The sequence below is a fragment of the Rutilus rutilus genome (assembly GCF_951802725.1).
Source record: "Rutilus rutilus genome assembly, chromosome: 7".
Lineage (NCBI taxonomy): Eukaryota > Metazoa > Chordata > Actinopteri > Cypriniformes > Leuciscidae > Rutilus > Rutilus rutilus.
In genome coordinates, this window is record NC_140221.1 from 26,745,633 (window position 1) to 26,762,564 (window position 16,932).

The 16,932-nt window shown below is 37.0% G+C and overlaps 2 protein-coding genes across 5 annotated transcripts in view; both read left to right on the plus strand.

Annotated features, from left to right (window-relative positions):
- The window catches only part of tnpo1 (transportin 1), a 39,060-nt gene extending 28,536 nt beyond the window's left edge, over positions 1 to 10,524 (plus strand). Inside the window, exons 17-24 of one of the 2 annotated variants that reach the window (XM_084412917.1) lie at positions 1,525 to 1,612; positions 1,730 to 1,828; positions 1,917 to 2,012; positions 4,329 to 4,404; positions 5,683 to 5,782; positions 5,871 to 5,945; positions 6,049 to 6,175; positions 7,906 to 10,524. In XM_084412917.1, the coding sequence (XP_084269043.1) occupies positions 1,525 to 1,612; positions 1,730 to 1,828; positions 1,917 to 2,012; positions 4,329 to 4,404; positions 5,683 to 5,782; positions 5,871 to 5,945; positions 6,049 to 6,156 (642 nt within the window). In that variant the 3' untranslated portion in view covers positions 6,157 to 6,175; positions 7,906 to 10,524. The remainder of the gene's footprint in view (positions 1 to 1,524; positions 1,613 to 1,729; positions 1,829 to 1,916; positions 2,013 to 4,328; positions 4,405 to 5,682; positions 5,783 to 5,870; positions 5,946 to 6,048; positions 6,176 to 7,905) is intronic. The other variant, XR_014627873.1, reaches the window with a different exon arrangement.
- A 400-nt stretch (positions 10,525 to 10,924) lies between these two features.
- Positions 10,925 to 16,932, plus strand: part of fcho2 (FCH and mu domain containing endocytic adaptor 2) — a 47,365-nt gene continuing 41,357 nt past the window's right edge. For all 3 annotated transcript variants that reach the window (XM_084412920.1, XM_084412918.1, XM_084412919.1), the window contains exon 1: positions 10,925 to 11,173. In XM_084412920.1, the coding sequence (XP_084269046.1) occupies positions 11,141 to 11,173 (33 nt within the window). In that variant the 5' untranslated portion in view covers positions 10,925 to 11,140. The remainder of the gene's footprint in view (positions 11,174 to 16,932) is intronic.

A 16,932-nucleotide genomic window follows, 5' to 3' on the forward strand; every position in this document is an offset into this window, starting at 1 on the left:
TACCGAGAACTCCCACGGCTTTCCCAGTGTCTTGTTCCCCTTCTCAGTGAACCATGGTTATATTTGTAACCCGAGACGGTCTCTGTTCATTTACGCTAATGTGCAAAAGTTTGGGGTCTGTACGATTTTTTTCATGTTTTTGAAAGAAGTCTCTTATGCTCACCAAGGCTGCAGTAATACTGTGTAATACAATTCAATTTATTTCTATTTTAAAATGTGATTTATTTCTGTAATGTCAATTTTTTTCTTCAGTGTCGCATGATCCTTCAGAAATTATTCTAATATGATGATTTAGTGCTCAAATAACATTTATTATTATTATCAATGTCGAAAACATTTTTATATTTTACAGTTAATATTTTAGTGGAAACCATGATTTAAAAAAGATATATTATTTGATGAATTGAGAGCATTTATTTTAAATAGAAATCTGTGGTAACATTATAAATGTCTTTACTGTCACTTTCGATCAATTTAGTGTGAATAACGTATTCATTTCTTTCAAAAACAAAAATCTTGCTGACCCAAAACTTGAACCATGGTGTGTTTGTGCCGCAGTGAGTTCAACCATGCTAACTTTATGAAATTAGGAAGGCTCACTTTTCATACCAATTGCGAACCAGACCCCAGTCCACCTGTTTAAATTGAGTAAAGAAAAAAGGCTTGCAAAAACTGTTTTAGCCTTGTAAAAATTAACCCTTTAGAACCTGAAGCTAAAATAGGTGTTTTTCACATAATTAGATTTTTTGACTGTAAAATTCTAAAACAATGTGCTCTCTTCATGTGCAAGGTGCCATCTTTTTCAGAAAAAGATAAGCTTTCAACAAATTACAGTTATTGACCATTATTGTGTCTGGTGAGTTTGTAAATAGAATTTAAATAGACAAAAATAAAAAAAAACAGAATAGATTTACTGATTTTTATTTAGAAAAAAACAGAAAAAATCATCAACGAAAGAAACTAACACTTTAAAGTTGAAAAATGAACTATAATACATATATACAAGTCTTTTTTGTGACATTGGGTTGCACAGTTTTCATTTAGGACACTTTTTTTCATACACGCACACATACAAATGCACGCATTCATAGGCACACGTACACATACACATGCACACACACTACATGCTAAGATACGTGAAAGAGTAACGGCCATCCGCCTCCCAAATTTCATTAAAAATCATCCCAATCCCCTCTTCTGCTGTCTAACACTTCTTTCGCCATGTATTTGTTCGTTTCTTTTATGCAATCCAAAACACTCTAACCTGCCGCGTGTCGTATCTCTCTGTTCAAATCCTTCCATCCCGCGCTGCTGTCATTTGCAGACGGAAAGCATGACATTACCGTAATAAGCCGTATATTGGCGAAAAGCGCATGATGTCTACTTTCAGGAACTATTTGAATTATTTTGATAGTGCAAACGGTTGAAGAGTTACAGTGACATGAATACAGCTTGGTTGGCAGTGTCGTCGACGACACATCCAGTTTTAAAGGGTTAAGTCTGTTGATTTTTGTATTTTCAAAGGATAAAATGCCAGAGGTTCGACAGAGTTCTTTTGCCCTGTTGGGAGATTTGACCAAAGCCTGTTTCCAACATGTCAAACCTTGCATTGGTATGTGGTTGCACATATTCCCTGACACTTTCTCAATTTCATCCATCTCGGTTTACCTTCAGGAACTTACTTTTTTTTGTTTTGTTTTTTTTGTTTGTGTTAATCTCTCCTTTCTAGCTAACTTCATGCCTATCTTAGGCACAAACCTGAACCCAGAATTGATATCAGTCTGCAATAATGCAACATGGGCCATTGGAGAGATATCTATTCAAATGGGTGAGAGTTTCATCATCATCTTCAGTTATTGATTTCACTGATTTCATTATACCTTTAAGGTTAACATGCTATTTGTCTCTCTGCTCAGGTTCTGAGATGCAGCCTTATGTCCCGATGGTTTTACAGCAGCTTGTGGAGATCATAAACAGACCCAACACACCCAAGACTCTGCTGGAGAATACAGGTACCATATGAGGGGTGCTAGACCAGGCTGACCCCTCACAAGAGGTTTCCGCCCTCTTTCTTTCCCAAACTCTCCCAGTCCCCGTTCCGCAGTGCTTATTAATCTCCATACAAACTCCAGGAAGTGGACCTTACAAGGTTTGATAAAGGTTTTAAGATAACTTGATGTGAATATTAACTAACTAACTGTGTAATGAATAAGAGCAATTTTAATGCTCATTTATTCTATATACAAAGGTAGTTCCCTCAGCATATCCTGTCTTCAGAAATGAACATAACAGACCTTGTAACAGTCCAGCCATGGTATTTACTGAAGTGGATTAATAAATTGAATGAATTCCATGTTAGCAAGTAGAGTTAATATCACTGTAATTAAGTCACAAGCATCAGTCAGTGAGAGATTACAAACCACGATAAATGTAAAACAGCCATGAAAGGAATATTAAGACCTGCTGTCTTTGATTTGAATGTTTTTTTACTTGAGAAATTGAACTTTAAATAGTCTTTTTTTACCCTTTTAATTCAGAGAAAACGTCTAAACTCAAACTAAATCTGTTTTGTAGTGTTTAGATGAATGTATAGCACCTGTACCTCACAAAATATATCCCAGTTACACTCCACTCTAATTGGACTGCTCAAATTGAAGCTCTAGTCTGAGCCGTAATGGCCGCCGACATTGATGCCTTTTTTTAAATGAGGGTGAAGTGTAATGCTCCTAACATACTCCCAAAGAAACAAGGGTACTTGTAGATGTGTTCCTGTTTGTCGATTTATTTCTGTTGTTTTAGTTACTTTTCTTTTTCAATGTGAATGCATATCTGCCAATAGATGTTGAATGTTGTTTAGTCAAGGACGGCTAATGTTTGATGCAGGATTGCTGATGTCTTGATTATTAATGTCTCAAAGACTAAGTCCTTTGAAAAAAAATGAAAAATAAGCATGTGGCATAGGCAAATCCCCACTGACCATTTGAGTCAGTTTCAAGTGTGAGTCTATTAACTCACTACTGTTCAAAGGTTTGGGGTCAGTAAGATAAATAAATGTTTTATGTTTGCCTTTTATTTAGCAAGGATGCATTAAATTGTTCAAAAGTGACAGCAAGGACTTTTACGTTATTACAAAAAAAATCTATTTAAAATAAATTCTGTTCTTCTGAACGTTCTATACAAATAATCCTGAAAAGAACGAATCGCAATTCTGTTTACGCAAAAATGCTAAACTGCACAACCGTTTTCAACATTGATAATAATAATAAGAAGAAATTGATAAAAAATAATGATTTCTGAAGGATCATGTGACCCTGAGGACTGGGGCAATGGCTTCTGAAAAAATTCAGCTTTGCCATCAAATAATAAAATACATTTTGAAATATATAAAAATAATGTTTGTATTTATACATAAAATGTAATATTTCACAATATTATTGTTTTTTTTTACTGTATTTTTGATCAAATAAAGGCATCCTTGGTAAGCATAAGAGACTTTGAAAAAACATTGAAAAGATCTTCCCAACCCCAAACATTTGAACAGTAGTCGATCTCTTCTTTATGGTGTAGGTTTGATTATCATTAACGTTATGATATTGAGTTTATCTACTAATTAATATGATAATGGTGAATCAGCCCATCCTGCACTGAACTGCGTTCTCTAATGAGCCAATCATCTGCTTTCTGCATGTCTCATTGGACTGTTCATAAATGCCTGTCTTTAATGAGAATGTTGCATAGTTTTGTGTCTCTTAAACTTAGGTCTCCCTCCTCTGTGCCTCTTAAGATCCTGGTGGAATCTAGTCCTCTCCATGTAGTTCGCTTGGCGTAATATGCATTACTTAAAGAAACAAAAGAGACAGAAAGAAAGACAAGACTTTTCTGTTCTACTGAAGAAATTTTTGTGAGTTTAAGGGAGAAAATCTTACAAAACAAGATTGTTTTCTGTAGTCTTCATCTCTAAAACAGGGATTTGGGGGGGAAAAAAGAACATGCGATCATGATGGTGATGTAGAGACGTTACATAAATTTGGCGGACACTGAAAGTTTCTCTGAGCTGTAAAGAAGCTGTGTTTTCTAAGACTCCTCCCTTAAACGAGATCTATGTTTTTTAGTGTCATATTTTTACATTTGACCCTGTAGTCTGGGGCTGTGAAGAGCACTAGTGAAATCTTGTGTTTATTCTCATACACAGATTCTGTTGAGTTCTGTTTCTGAGTTGTCTGTTTGTTTGTTTGTTTGTTTGTTTCTTTTTGTTTTCTCCTCCCCCCTCATTCGCTCATGTCTTGGTTGGCGTTTGGTGCTGTATAACCGTGATTGCGTTACCTTAGCAATAACAATTGGTCGTCTTGGTTACGTTTGTCCTCAAGAGGTGGCACCCATGCTACAGCAGTTTATAAGACCCTGGTGTGTATTATTCAATCTTTTATTTCATTCATTTCCTCTTTATGTCTATCTTCTGGCTATTCTCTCTCTCTCTCTCTCTCTCTCTCTCTCTCTCTCTCTCTCTCTCTCTCTCTCTCTCTCTCTCTCTCTCTCTCTCTCTCTCTCTCTCTCTCTCTCTCTCTCTCTCTCTCTCTCTCTCTCTCTCTCTCTCTTTCTCTCACTCGCTCTCTCTCTCTGTCTTTCTCTCACTCGCTCAGTTTCTCTCCAAACCTTGTTCCCAGTGTTCTTGAAAAGGCTCCTGCTTTTCTTCATGCCTTGCGCTAGTATAGAAACATCCAGAGTTGTATATACAAAGCATAAAATTTCGCTAGGATAATATTTATATCTTCTTGCCATGCAAGAAGACACAGTAGGAGGCCTATTCAAGACATTTGAGAGAAGGCATCCCTCACTTTCGCTCTACCTTTCTCTCTGTTCTGTATGATTCAGTCTAAATCATTGCCAACCATGTGACTAACCCTGTCCCTCTAGGTCTTGTTGTTTAATTTGCCTCAGGAGCACCTTCATGTATTCTCAATTGATTTATTTCAGTTTTCACTTCTGTTTTCGTCTTTTATTGTCGCTATCTAACTACTAATTGAGTGCATGGGGTAATATCAAATGCTTGCTGGTTTCAGGAAACAATAGAGCTAGTTATCTATGGATAAAAAGAAGATAAATGGAAAAGCTTCTTTAAAAAGTATTTTTCCTCCCCATTAGATGTGGAGTCTTTTAGCTGCATGATTCTATCCCAGAATGCCTGCCCCAAAATGTGCACTAGTTTAACTCTATAAACTAGCAGCTGACAGAATACATGGTGCTATATAGACATTGTATTTGTTGTAAGCGTTGTACTTGTTCTTATAAAGAAGTAGGTTGTTTTACCACAAAATCAGCTGAAGATCTTTATAAACAATAACATAATTTCGAAAGAAGGTAGATGTATATGATTAAGAACCAATGATATTGATGCTAGAAAAAATTAGATTTTAATTTTCTGGAAAATTATTGTGGGACAACAAGCTGAACTCTTCAGGTAAACCCGAAAGCTACTTTTCGGTTTCAACAAGAGAATGTTTTCATTACAAAGAAGATACAAATGTTGGTTTCTCGATTGACCAATCTCTGTGATTTAAAACGTTTGCTCGTCCCAAGGTGCTCTGAGGTGATAGTCATGATATTGTGTTGATTATGTGTTAGTCCACAAGCAAACTAACCGCACAGGCTTGTTATTTGAAAACTGGTTCTTCCCTTCACTAGGTGCACCTCTCTTCGCAATATAAGAGACAATGAAGAAAAAGACTCTGCGTTCAGAGGAATCTGCACCATGATCACGGTCAACCCTGGTGGTGTGGTGCAGGTACGACACGATATTCTCAGTGATGTCTCTCTGAGTGCTCTGACAATCGAAAATGATCCTCTTTGTTTTCTTTACCATCCCTCTTCAGGACTTTATATTTTTCTGTGATGCTGTAGCATCCTGGATGAACCCAAAAGACGATCTTCGAGAAATGTTCTATAAGGTAGAGCGCCGTGTAAATATTTTATATGAGTCTGTGAGTTGGGAAAAACCTTCAAGGTGATTGTGGACGCATGCTTCATACTTAAGTGCGTGTTCCCTGTTAGATCTTGCATGGGTTTAAGAACCAGGTTGGAGACGAGAATTGGAGACGCTTTTCTGACCAGTTTCCCCTTCCACTCAAAGAGAGACTTGCAGCCTTCTATGGGGTGTAGATGCTACCTGATTGAAGAGGTAATTTTCCATGAGATTTCCTAAGCTAGACTCTCTATGTTACCCCTTTTCCACCAACAAGAACCAGGTGCTAGTTCGGAGCTAGAGCTAGTGCCGGTTCGGAGTTGGTTCGACTGACGAGCCTCCAAAGAACCGGTTTGCTTTTCCACAGGATAAAAGAGCCAATGCAGAGCCAGGTCTTACGTCACAGCTACGTCTCATCTTTCTCAGCAACGTTAGCGCGGCGGCGCCAAACACAAACACATCATCAACAATGGCGCACGTTGCTTTGCTATTGATGTTCATGGCTTTGCGGACCTACATCGGCATCCAAACACGGCGGATCCAACGTGTTCGCGCGGCTCGCCATTATTTGTACACGTAACGGCATGTACATAACATTTATTTTTAACAATAAGATGCCGACTTTAGCCTTAGATTTATATTTTAGATCGCGTCCATCGTGTTTAGCTGCTGTTAGCTCGATTAGCTGCTATTTGAAAATGGCGGTCGCAAGTTTCTCTTCAGTCTTGTTGGCCACGGTAACCCCGCCTCCAGCCTCTGATGCAAGCGGTTCTTTCTTGGCTCCGTTCTAGACCCTGCAATGATTTGGTGCTACTTAAGAACCAGTTTTACTGGTTCGGAGCTGGTGCTTTGGCGGTGGAAAAACAAAGAACCGATTTGAAACTAGGCTCTGGCTCCGAACCAGCACCAGCTCTGCCTTGGTGGAAAAGGGGTATTAGAGGAGTGTGTCAAAGCTTCTTTATAAGGCTATACAGCACTCAAATTTAGCAAGCGTTCTTCATCGCAGTTGTTTTTAAATGTTTACTATATAAAAGCAAATGTCGTTTAAATAGGCCTGAATTTAAAGAATTTAAAGTCAGTTTAATTATTACTAATTATTTATTATATTCTGCACACCCATGCATGTCCATTATTAAATATTTTGTGAAACTTTCTTAATCTTTCAATTAGGGCTGTGAAACGATTAATCGCATCCAAAATAAAACGTTGTGTTTACATAATACATGTGTGTACTGTGTATAATCATTTTGTATATATAAATACACACACATGCATGTATATATTTGAGAAATATTTGCATGTATATACTGTATATATAGTTTATCTATAGTTTATGTATAGTTAAAAAAAATCTTAAATGTATACATGCATGTGTGTGTATTTATTTATTTATTTATTTATTTATTTATTTATTTATTTATATATATATATATATATATATATACACACACAAAATCCTCTAAGTGCCATCTGAAATTTTCTTCTAGAATGATCATTTTTATAAAGCTTGTATATTTAAGTTCAGTAATTTCACTTAAATGACAATTCATAGGTAATTTTTATTGCCATTTAAGTGAAATTACTGAACTTAAATATACAAGCTTTATAAAAATGATCATTCTAGAAGAAAATTTCAGATGGCACTTAGAGGATTTTATATTTATATATATATATATATATATATACACACACACACAAAATAATTATACACAGTACTTTTTAAATGTTTTATTTTGGATGTGATTAATCATTTCACAGCCCTACTTTCAATAAGGTAGCTCAAATTTAAGTCAATTCTACAGATTTTCTCCCAATGAACAGTAGACCAAACATTGCCAAACAACCTTAAATGCTCGTTATTTTAAAGTGTTACTGATATCTATTTAATAATGATACTGTACGTGTAACATTAATCTAATTTGATCTCTTTCTCTCTTGTTCTTCAGCTTATTCACTATGCGAGAGGATGGGAACCTCTGATACCCAGGGCATATGTTGCCCTTTACCTGGGGGGAAGGGTGGTCTAGCAGGGGAGGGAGTCACACGGCCCACTGGACCCCTGTAGATGGGGTGGGAGGGAAGTGTTAGCTAAGGCACTAGTCGACGACACCTCGCCAAGCCAAACCTAAATAGGGAGGAAAGCTTTTTCATCATGTCATAACAATCAACCATGAGGGTGAAAACGAAATACATTGTTAGCGTTCATTCACCAGGGCACTTAATGTAACGGGACATCCAGGGGTAAAAAAAAAAAAATTTTTTGTTGCACTCCTGACATAGGAAAGTGCCTGGAGACGAGCTCTGAAAGCTTAAAAAACAGGTTTTGTTTATTTTCTGGACTGTATCATTTAGAGGGGTGGGTGTGATGTAAATCTCAACTGGACGCTAAGCATAAGTTCCTTTGCATGGGGTGATGTAGGGTATAGCTCGACTGCATGAAAGTGTGCAGACTGTATTTTGCGGGCCAGCTATGCACAGCAGTAGACAGTAAACATTCTAAAAACGTACCATATTTAAGACGCTTCGTCTGAAAGGTAACAACGTAACTAGAAATGTAAGTCCTCTCATATCATTGATAGTGAAAAGGTTTTCATCTTTAAACATTATTAAACTGGCAGTGATGCGAATATAAAGGAATAAAATAGGAATGACTGCATAACTTTATTTATTTTTTTCACAATTTTTCTTGGTAAATTACGTTGGCATGCGCAAAGCAAGAGAGAAGACTCCATATTAACACAGTGAAGATGTTTGAACAGTTCAAACATCTGATTTATTGCTCTGTACGAGGCTTTAATGTCCCAGTCTCACTTTCCAGTGTGGCTCGACATGGATCCAAACTAGTGAACCCTAAACACACATTTTGTTCATTTGAGACATCCGCAATTTCTTTTTGCTTAGTTTGCTCAGAGCATGATTTTGAAGATGCTTGTAATATCTGTTTTGACTGATCAGGTTAATCTGGATGTTTAGTTGTTTGATTTGTGCATGTTGGTGGCCCAATGAGCAATCTGTTTTTCCTAGCCCTCCCCCACAAACTAGGTTTAATAATGTGTTTTTTTCCACACATACGCGACAGGTGACGTGTTTTCCATCCACATATTGCTTTTGTGACTTTTATTTAGTTCCGTTACCTCGTGCATGAAGTTTAAAAAACGTCCCACGTTGTGTTGTGTGTGATCCTGGACAGTACAGTGCTTGTGGAGGCAGTATTTGTGTCCCTCATGTGAATAGTAGCAAGCCTTAAAATGTCTGAATGTATCCCAGAGTGTGAGGATTTCGGTATTAAGAACTTTGTGCTTAAAAGTTGCTGCCACTTTAGTATCAGACAGACAAGACTGATGTTCATACTCATCTGGAGGCCCGTGAAATGGTTCTTTCAGGTATAAGTTAAGATCTGGATTCAAACTGAACCAGCTGAGAGGTCAGACTTTTAAGGATGTACGCAGAGAAATGTTTTATAATTTTAGATCTGAACACCATGGGATACTGTCAGGTGTTTCTGAGTCTGTGTTGTGCTGGTGTATTTATGCAAAGTGTTTTTATTTTCTTCAGTTTGTCTGTCACATTCCAGCTGTTTTACATCTGTAACCGATTAGAGAGGTCGGAGATTCTTCTGACAAAAAAAAAAATATGAAAAGAGCAAACAAAGAAACAAGATGTAGGCAGATATTATGAATGTTAAGTGTGTCGTCTTACACTTATGATTGCTGCTATGTGTTGTAATTTTCTACTTGAATATTTTATGTTGTAGAGACCTCAGGAGGTATGTTTACTTTTATTTTATTTTAATGTATGCCTTTCTCTGCTGTTCAGTCTCCCATGTTTCATAATAATAATAGAGCAATTCACTTTAATCCATTCTGCTGCTGGTGAATATCCTTTCTAACTGGCATATTCTGTCACTCTGTCTTCTCGTAAAGGAATGTAAACTTTTTTTTTTATATATAGAGGAGATAAAATATCAGTTAGTAGACACTTGTATAGCTTCATGTGGGGATAATTTTGAAGAAACTGGCCCTTATGTATCTGAACACTTGTTATTTATGAAATATAAATGCAGTATATACTGTAACGCCTTGAAGTTAAACTTGAGTTTTCGGGGGGTGGGGGTATAAATACGGCCATGAGACTTGGAGATTGCACAGTAATGAATCTAATTGTTTTACTTTTTGTTTTTTTGTTTTTTTGTTTACAAAAATGTAAAAATCTAAATGTTGTGTCCCCACCCTAGACTGCACCAACTGCTGTATAGTTATATGTGTGGAAATTAAGAAAATGTAATAATGAAGGAAACCTTTGCTCAAACGCTCCCTCTTTCTGGTCCGAGAGCAATTTTATTTATAGTGATTTTTGACTTTTATTTTATAATCTGATTTTGAAGAAAGATTAAAATATAGAAAGTAATCATTTTTAGGGGCCACCAAATATTTTGGATCATGCAAAGAATATATATTGTACTGTAAAAATTTTGTAATGATATTTGTATGACATTGTTATGGACGTGAGTTTGTTCCACTGCTTGGATCTGTACATTGATAAGAATAAACTCTTTTCAAAAATCACTGAGTATGTTATTTGTCCAATGAATTTCAAAGGTATTAAATATAAAGTTATATTGACTGGTTTGGAAATGCTGATTCAAATACCTTTTTGTGTATGTTCTGCCCTTTTTTGGGGCGGATTATCTGTAATACCAAGAGATATACCTGCTACACAATTCATTTATAAATATCCTAAATTAAGGGCATTTGATTGATACACCAGTAACTCATTACAGTGTGACCTTTCCGTGACATCTCTAATATAATATTACCACAATTCGTAGTATAATCCCATATGATTATTATACCAGTAAAGAATTTTTAGTTTTGCAGTGGGACATTTAAACGAAATTACACTATTGCATCATGGGAATGCAATTCTTGAAACTGCCACCAGCGTCGCTGTTTCTTTATAACAATTATCTCAATGAAATACTGAACAAGTGGAGGGGTGAAACGCAAGTGAGGAGGTGGAGTCGTGTTCAGATCAGGGAGGAAAACCCAGCAGAAGAGCAGGAAAAAAAGAGGAAAAAAGACCAGACACAACAACATCGGGGGGAGGTTGGTGGATTAACTGAGCCAACTGAGGCAATTTAAATTAAGAAAAGCGCCGCTGTGAAGAAGGGAGGACAGCAAGATGATAACGCCCTATTTCCTGGAAAATTTCTGGGTAGGTTGTTTATGTTGTGCTCTTATTTGGCTTTGCGGGTTAAAGACAACTCTTCAGCTCTATTCGTCTGTCATTCTTTACATTGGTATGATATGCTTGATTTCTGGGGTTGTTCTAAGTGTTTTGTTTCACACCGGCCATTGTTGGGATAATACCGGTAAACCATGTTCGAGGCAAGCACGAGAGCATACTGGCCTGTTGCCCCCTCACTTTTCTCGGAGAATCCCGTCCAGCTAGACCGGGGATTGGGCCTCATTACATCCATCTGACAGACAGACCACTAAGTTCCACCTCCGTTTAATCTGATTGGCTGTCGGCAACATCTTGGAATGATAAGGATCCTGTTCTGCAACACCATTGAATGTTACGGCTGTCAATCACAATGCTGTCCTGCTCTAGTTCTTCCGTAATGAAGTTAGACCGGAGGCCAGAATGGTTAATAAAGTTTTGTGTAGAGTTATGTAATTCATGCATATGTGAAACGTGTAATGATTAGCCCCCGTCTCTATTCGTGTTTATCGCTCTACTATCAAGTTTTACCTCATCAAAATATGCCTCCTTATCAGACTTATTTGCTTCTTAAAGGGACAAATTAGATATAAATTATGTCATAATTTACTCAACCCAAACATGTAACTTGTGAGTTAAATACAACGCAAAATGAGATGAGTTAAAGTAATAGTACCACCAAAAATTAACATTTTGTCATATTTTACCCACTCTCATGTCATTCCAAACCTATATGGCTTTCTCTCTGCTGTGGAACTTAAAATAACTTATTGATAATGTTTTTGGCCATACAGTGGAAGCAACTTTTCACCTAAATGGTTTGGTTGCCAATATTCTTTAAAATATCTTCTTTTGTGTTCTGCAGAAGGTTTGGAATGACATAAGAGTGAGTAAATGACACAATGTAGGCCTACATTTTTGGTTAACTAACATCTAAGTTAGTCATACAGGTTTTGGAACAACATGAGGGTGAGTAAAAGGACGGAATTTTCATTTTTGGGTCAACTTTCCGTTTTTATGACTGACAGCCTTAGTCTATTTTCACTTTCATTGCATCTTTTTCTATTAATAAAAGTTGAATATTTCGCATACCACAGAATCATTTTTTTTTATTGCATTTTTGAGTTCATTATCACTTTCAGTAGAATGAAGGTGTGTGCGTCTAGGTGTGATCATGCACATCATATCTTTATCATCTCTTACATTCAATCAATAATCTAGTCATTAACGCCCTATTGTACAATACAAGTTATTGAGGGTTTTTGTTCTGATTAAAGTTAATTCATTACCTAAGTGACAGAATGGATAAAGCCTAATGCAGTATGTGAGCATACCAGAAGAATCATCTGTTGTCATGTGCCGTATATATGATCATGGTTTAACCATTAAACAGCATCTGACTGCCACAAGTGTTGAGCCGAGTAGGGTGAGAAAGTGTGCAGTTGGAAGCCGTGACTGTCAAATTGGGAGATGGGGGGAGATGAAGAGAGATGAGGGATTGCAGATCTGTGGAGTCTTCTCAATCAGGCCTTTGTGTCGAGGCCTCAGTGAAACAGGGACGCCTATGATCAGCTGTGTGCTTGTAATGCAGGGCACAGACATACACACATATACCCCACACACAGAGAGACACACTCCTTCACTGAAGCTGTCAAGCTCAAAACATTAATGCAGGGAAGGGAAAGACTTTCAAAATAGTCTTGATATTTATCTGCCATGACATAATCAACTTTTGAAATTAATCTTCTTTGCCCTCCAGCGTCTGCCGCCCACAGTTGTGACAACTTACCCTAACCACCCACAACAAAGAGGTGTGTGAAGGAAACCTCTTATTCTCGTTTCCTACAGATAAATACATGTAACCACAGATTTCCTCTCATGCTGAAGAGCACCGTGGGATTTGTCTAGTGAGCTTTTGACCTTTGCTGATACACATTCTCCTCTGTTGGTTTTGTTGGTGGTTGTTCAGACTTGTTACAGTCAGAAGACACCTGCTTACGGAAATGTATCCGGTTGAGTCATACTGCAGATATTAGCCTACCTTTTAGTTTCTAGGTCTCTCTCTAGGTCTTCATGAGAACTCGTTATTTTCTTCTTTTTTTTTATTTTTTTTTATGGTTATGTTAGTCATTTGTAGAGTCTAAAATGTCAGAACAGTTATTGATAACATTTACATGCACATCATTTTCCGATTACATTTACAGTCATTCATTTAACTTTTATCCAAAGCCAGTTACAAATGTGGAATGTCAAAAGCAATTTGTCATACAGTCAACAGAATTCATTGTATACAATGCCATGTTTAGTAAAAACTAGATAGTGAAATGCAGAAAAGAACTGAAAGAGATTTAAAAAAAAAAAAAAATAGGAGTTATTAAGGTCTATATTGTGTTTGCCTTTATTCTGGAAAGAACATACATGCACTTTGGATATTGTTACAGCCCGCTCGTTTAAGGCCGCAACATTAAAGAGGGATCAGACACGATATCTAATGAATGCACGTTGTTTTATTTAATTTAACGAATACTGCAATAACCGTGAATAATAATAAACATAAGTCTAGGGATAATCAGGGAAACAAAGAAATAACAAATATAATAACCACAGCAAAAATTTTAAGCTACATGATATAAGAAATGCATAAGAAACAAATGAAAAAAGAAGTCAGTAAGATGTTACATCCCGGTCAAGAGACACTCCTGGGAGAAACTATCGCTTAGGGACTGCCTATTCCAAATGCAAACCAGAGCACTTATATACTCTAATCAGCTAATTATCAATTAACATAGGGGAGCGAATCAGAAATTCCCATGCTCGGCCCCAAGTAAGGGGAAATCTCAGGGTCAGAACAATATTCATATTCCTGTATTCATGTGATCAGCATAATCAGAATAAAGAAAGGCATGCATTTTTCTTGCTATTCTTACAAGTAAATTTTGGAGATGCTTGCCTCGTGCCATATTTAATGATGCAATTCATGATCATGTCCTTCAACAATAAAAGAGGAGCATGATGAATTGCAAATGTAAGTTGTGACGTTTATTTTTATATTTGTGAAATATGCTCCAACTGATCAGCTACCGATCACCAAATAACTACCAAATAATTGCTTCTAGGGACTCGATCGGCGATCTCTCAATTTGCAGATCTCAGAAACCGATTTCATGGTTTCATGGTTCAAGTTCGCGCCTGCCGAGGTATGGCGCTGTCTCAATCTCTGTCCGGTGCGGGTAAAAAAGATATTATAATGTGGGTGAGGTACACTATACGTCTTTATGAAATTATTTTACAAATCAGTAATTTGAAAACTTTATGTGAGAAGTGATTTCACAAACAGCGTGAGTGCTCTCTCAAAACCACATCACATCTGCACTATAAGCGCGCTGCACAGTTGATGGAATTGTCAGAATTATAGTTTATAATTTGCACATCTTTTTTAAGCCTTGCCAGTTTAAACATTCAGCTCGTGAGTACCAAATTGAGTTAGTGGTTGTTACAAATGTATTTAAAAAAACGACAATAGCACTTATGTTTATTATTAAAAAAAAAACAAAACAAAAAAACAGAAAATTTCGTTCTTCCTGGTTAAAAAGGACAGTTGAACCAACATCACGAAAAGTGAGGTACATGCGTTAATCCGGAGTGGTGATTGGTTGCAAATACACTTCTACGTCATTAGTTTCTGAGCTTTTCTCCACATTTATTTATGAGAATTAGGCTAACTCTTTTAATCAGGGGTGTAACGGTACACAGAAGTCACAGTTCGGTACATACCTCGGTTTTGGGTCACGGTTCAATACACGTTAGATATGTCCGACCCATATCAAAACAGGATTTTGTCTCATTATGACAGCGGAAACAACTTAACATACTCCTTCATTTATGGTCATACAGAGAAGAGTAAGGCATCATCAAAACTGTAAATGTTCTATTTTTGTTTGTGTACACTCACAATAAAAACAAAACATTGTGCTTTTGTAAAATAAAGAAAACAAACAGGATGGCGTAGATCGTCTCTTCTTCTTCTTCTCTTTTTCCTGTTGTGGCGGTCAGCAAACAGCGTTGCATTACCGTTTACACCCCCTTCTAGATTGGAGTGTGTATCGTCTGTGATTAAATGTATTCGTCGTCTGACTGTATGCACCGAACCGTGACGTCCGTACCGTGAAGGTTCAGGATGAATACATGTACTGTTACACCCCTACTTTTTTTTTATCCAATCACTGCGCTGTATTATGAGACAGCATTACAGTGTCATCATGACAATTTAATGTTAATCAAACAACAAATGAAAAAAGAAAATCACTCACTGCTCTTGACTGAATAACTTTTGTAACTTTAAATGTAAGGATTAATCTGTATTGTTGTAATTTGTTTATTTGTTCTTATTTTATTACTGACTGTTTACTTGTCTTTTTTGTAAATTCCATTCAAAGCTTGAACACAGGCATGTGCTTTGTGTAAGAAGATATTGTACAACAAAATTGCCCCTTTGTAAAAACAAATGCATTGCTTGATCAAACATCTAGGTGAGATAACTATAATATATTTTTAGAAAAATGTCTAAATTAACAATAACCATCCCACACCTGCAGGTAATAGATAGGTGTGTAAGAGAGAAGACCAAAAAACAAAAGGAAATCCGGCACACTATCAATACTTTCAAAAAGTATCAAAAAATATTTATTAGCAACGTTTCGGTCTCATGACCCTCATCAGGCATATACAACATACTGTTCAACTCAATCACTTTTAGGGCCCTATCATATGAGCAATGCAGCGCCAAGCGCGACGTTTTTTGCTAGTTTCAGCCCGACGCAGTTATCATTTTCACGTCCTGCGCCACGTTATTTAAACAGCAAATGCATTTGCGCCCATGGGCGTGCTGGTCTGAAAACGAGGTGTGTTCTGGCGCATTGTTGGCGCGTTGCTATTTTTAGGCAACAGAAATAGACTAAGCACAATATTTTTTTGTTATTAAATGAGCGCATTAGTAATGTGCGCCTATAGGCGGGTCCACACAACGCGCGTACACTCTGCTTATTAAACACACAGGGACGCACAGCAGCACACAAACATGGCAAATATTTAAAATAAAAGGATTACAATGTGAAAAATTATTATTGTGTACATAATGATATGGTGGAATCCGGCTTGTCCCGTAGATGATCTGTTGCGCACTTTTACCTCACAAACGAGCAGTTCCGTTTGCGCTCTGTAGACGCATTCGGTCTTTCCACTATCAAATTCCGTCATGTAAATAGCGAATCTGCCATGGCGTGCGCGCAACTGGCATTTAAAGGGAATGGGAGATGAGACTCTGATTGGTTTAACGCATGTAAATCCCAAAACACACCCATTACTCATTATGAGAATAGGGACATCCCTTTTAGACCATGCACCTGGCGAGCCGACCATTATTCCCGTCGTTTAACTAGCAAAAGTGGATTCGGACACGCCCTAAGTGAACTTGCGCCCTACGCTTTAAACCATGAGGTTAGATCGTTAAAATAGGGCCCTTAAAATGATATCATGATGACCAATCACTGCGAAGGTCCATCATGAAAAATGTCTAAAAATATAGAAAATACATTTTAATATACTCTTTTTAAGGTCTCTAAATGTGCCATTTGACATCTTTGTTTTTTAATGCATTTGAGCGTTACATTTCCATTGATCCAGAATGCTGTACGTCTGTAGTACAGATGTCCCGACTAACAAAGGGAGATCACCCCACTTAAACAGGGAGA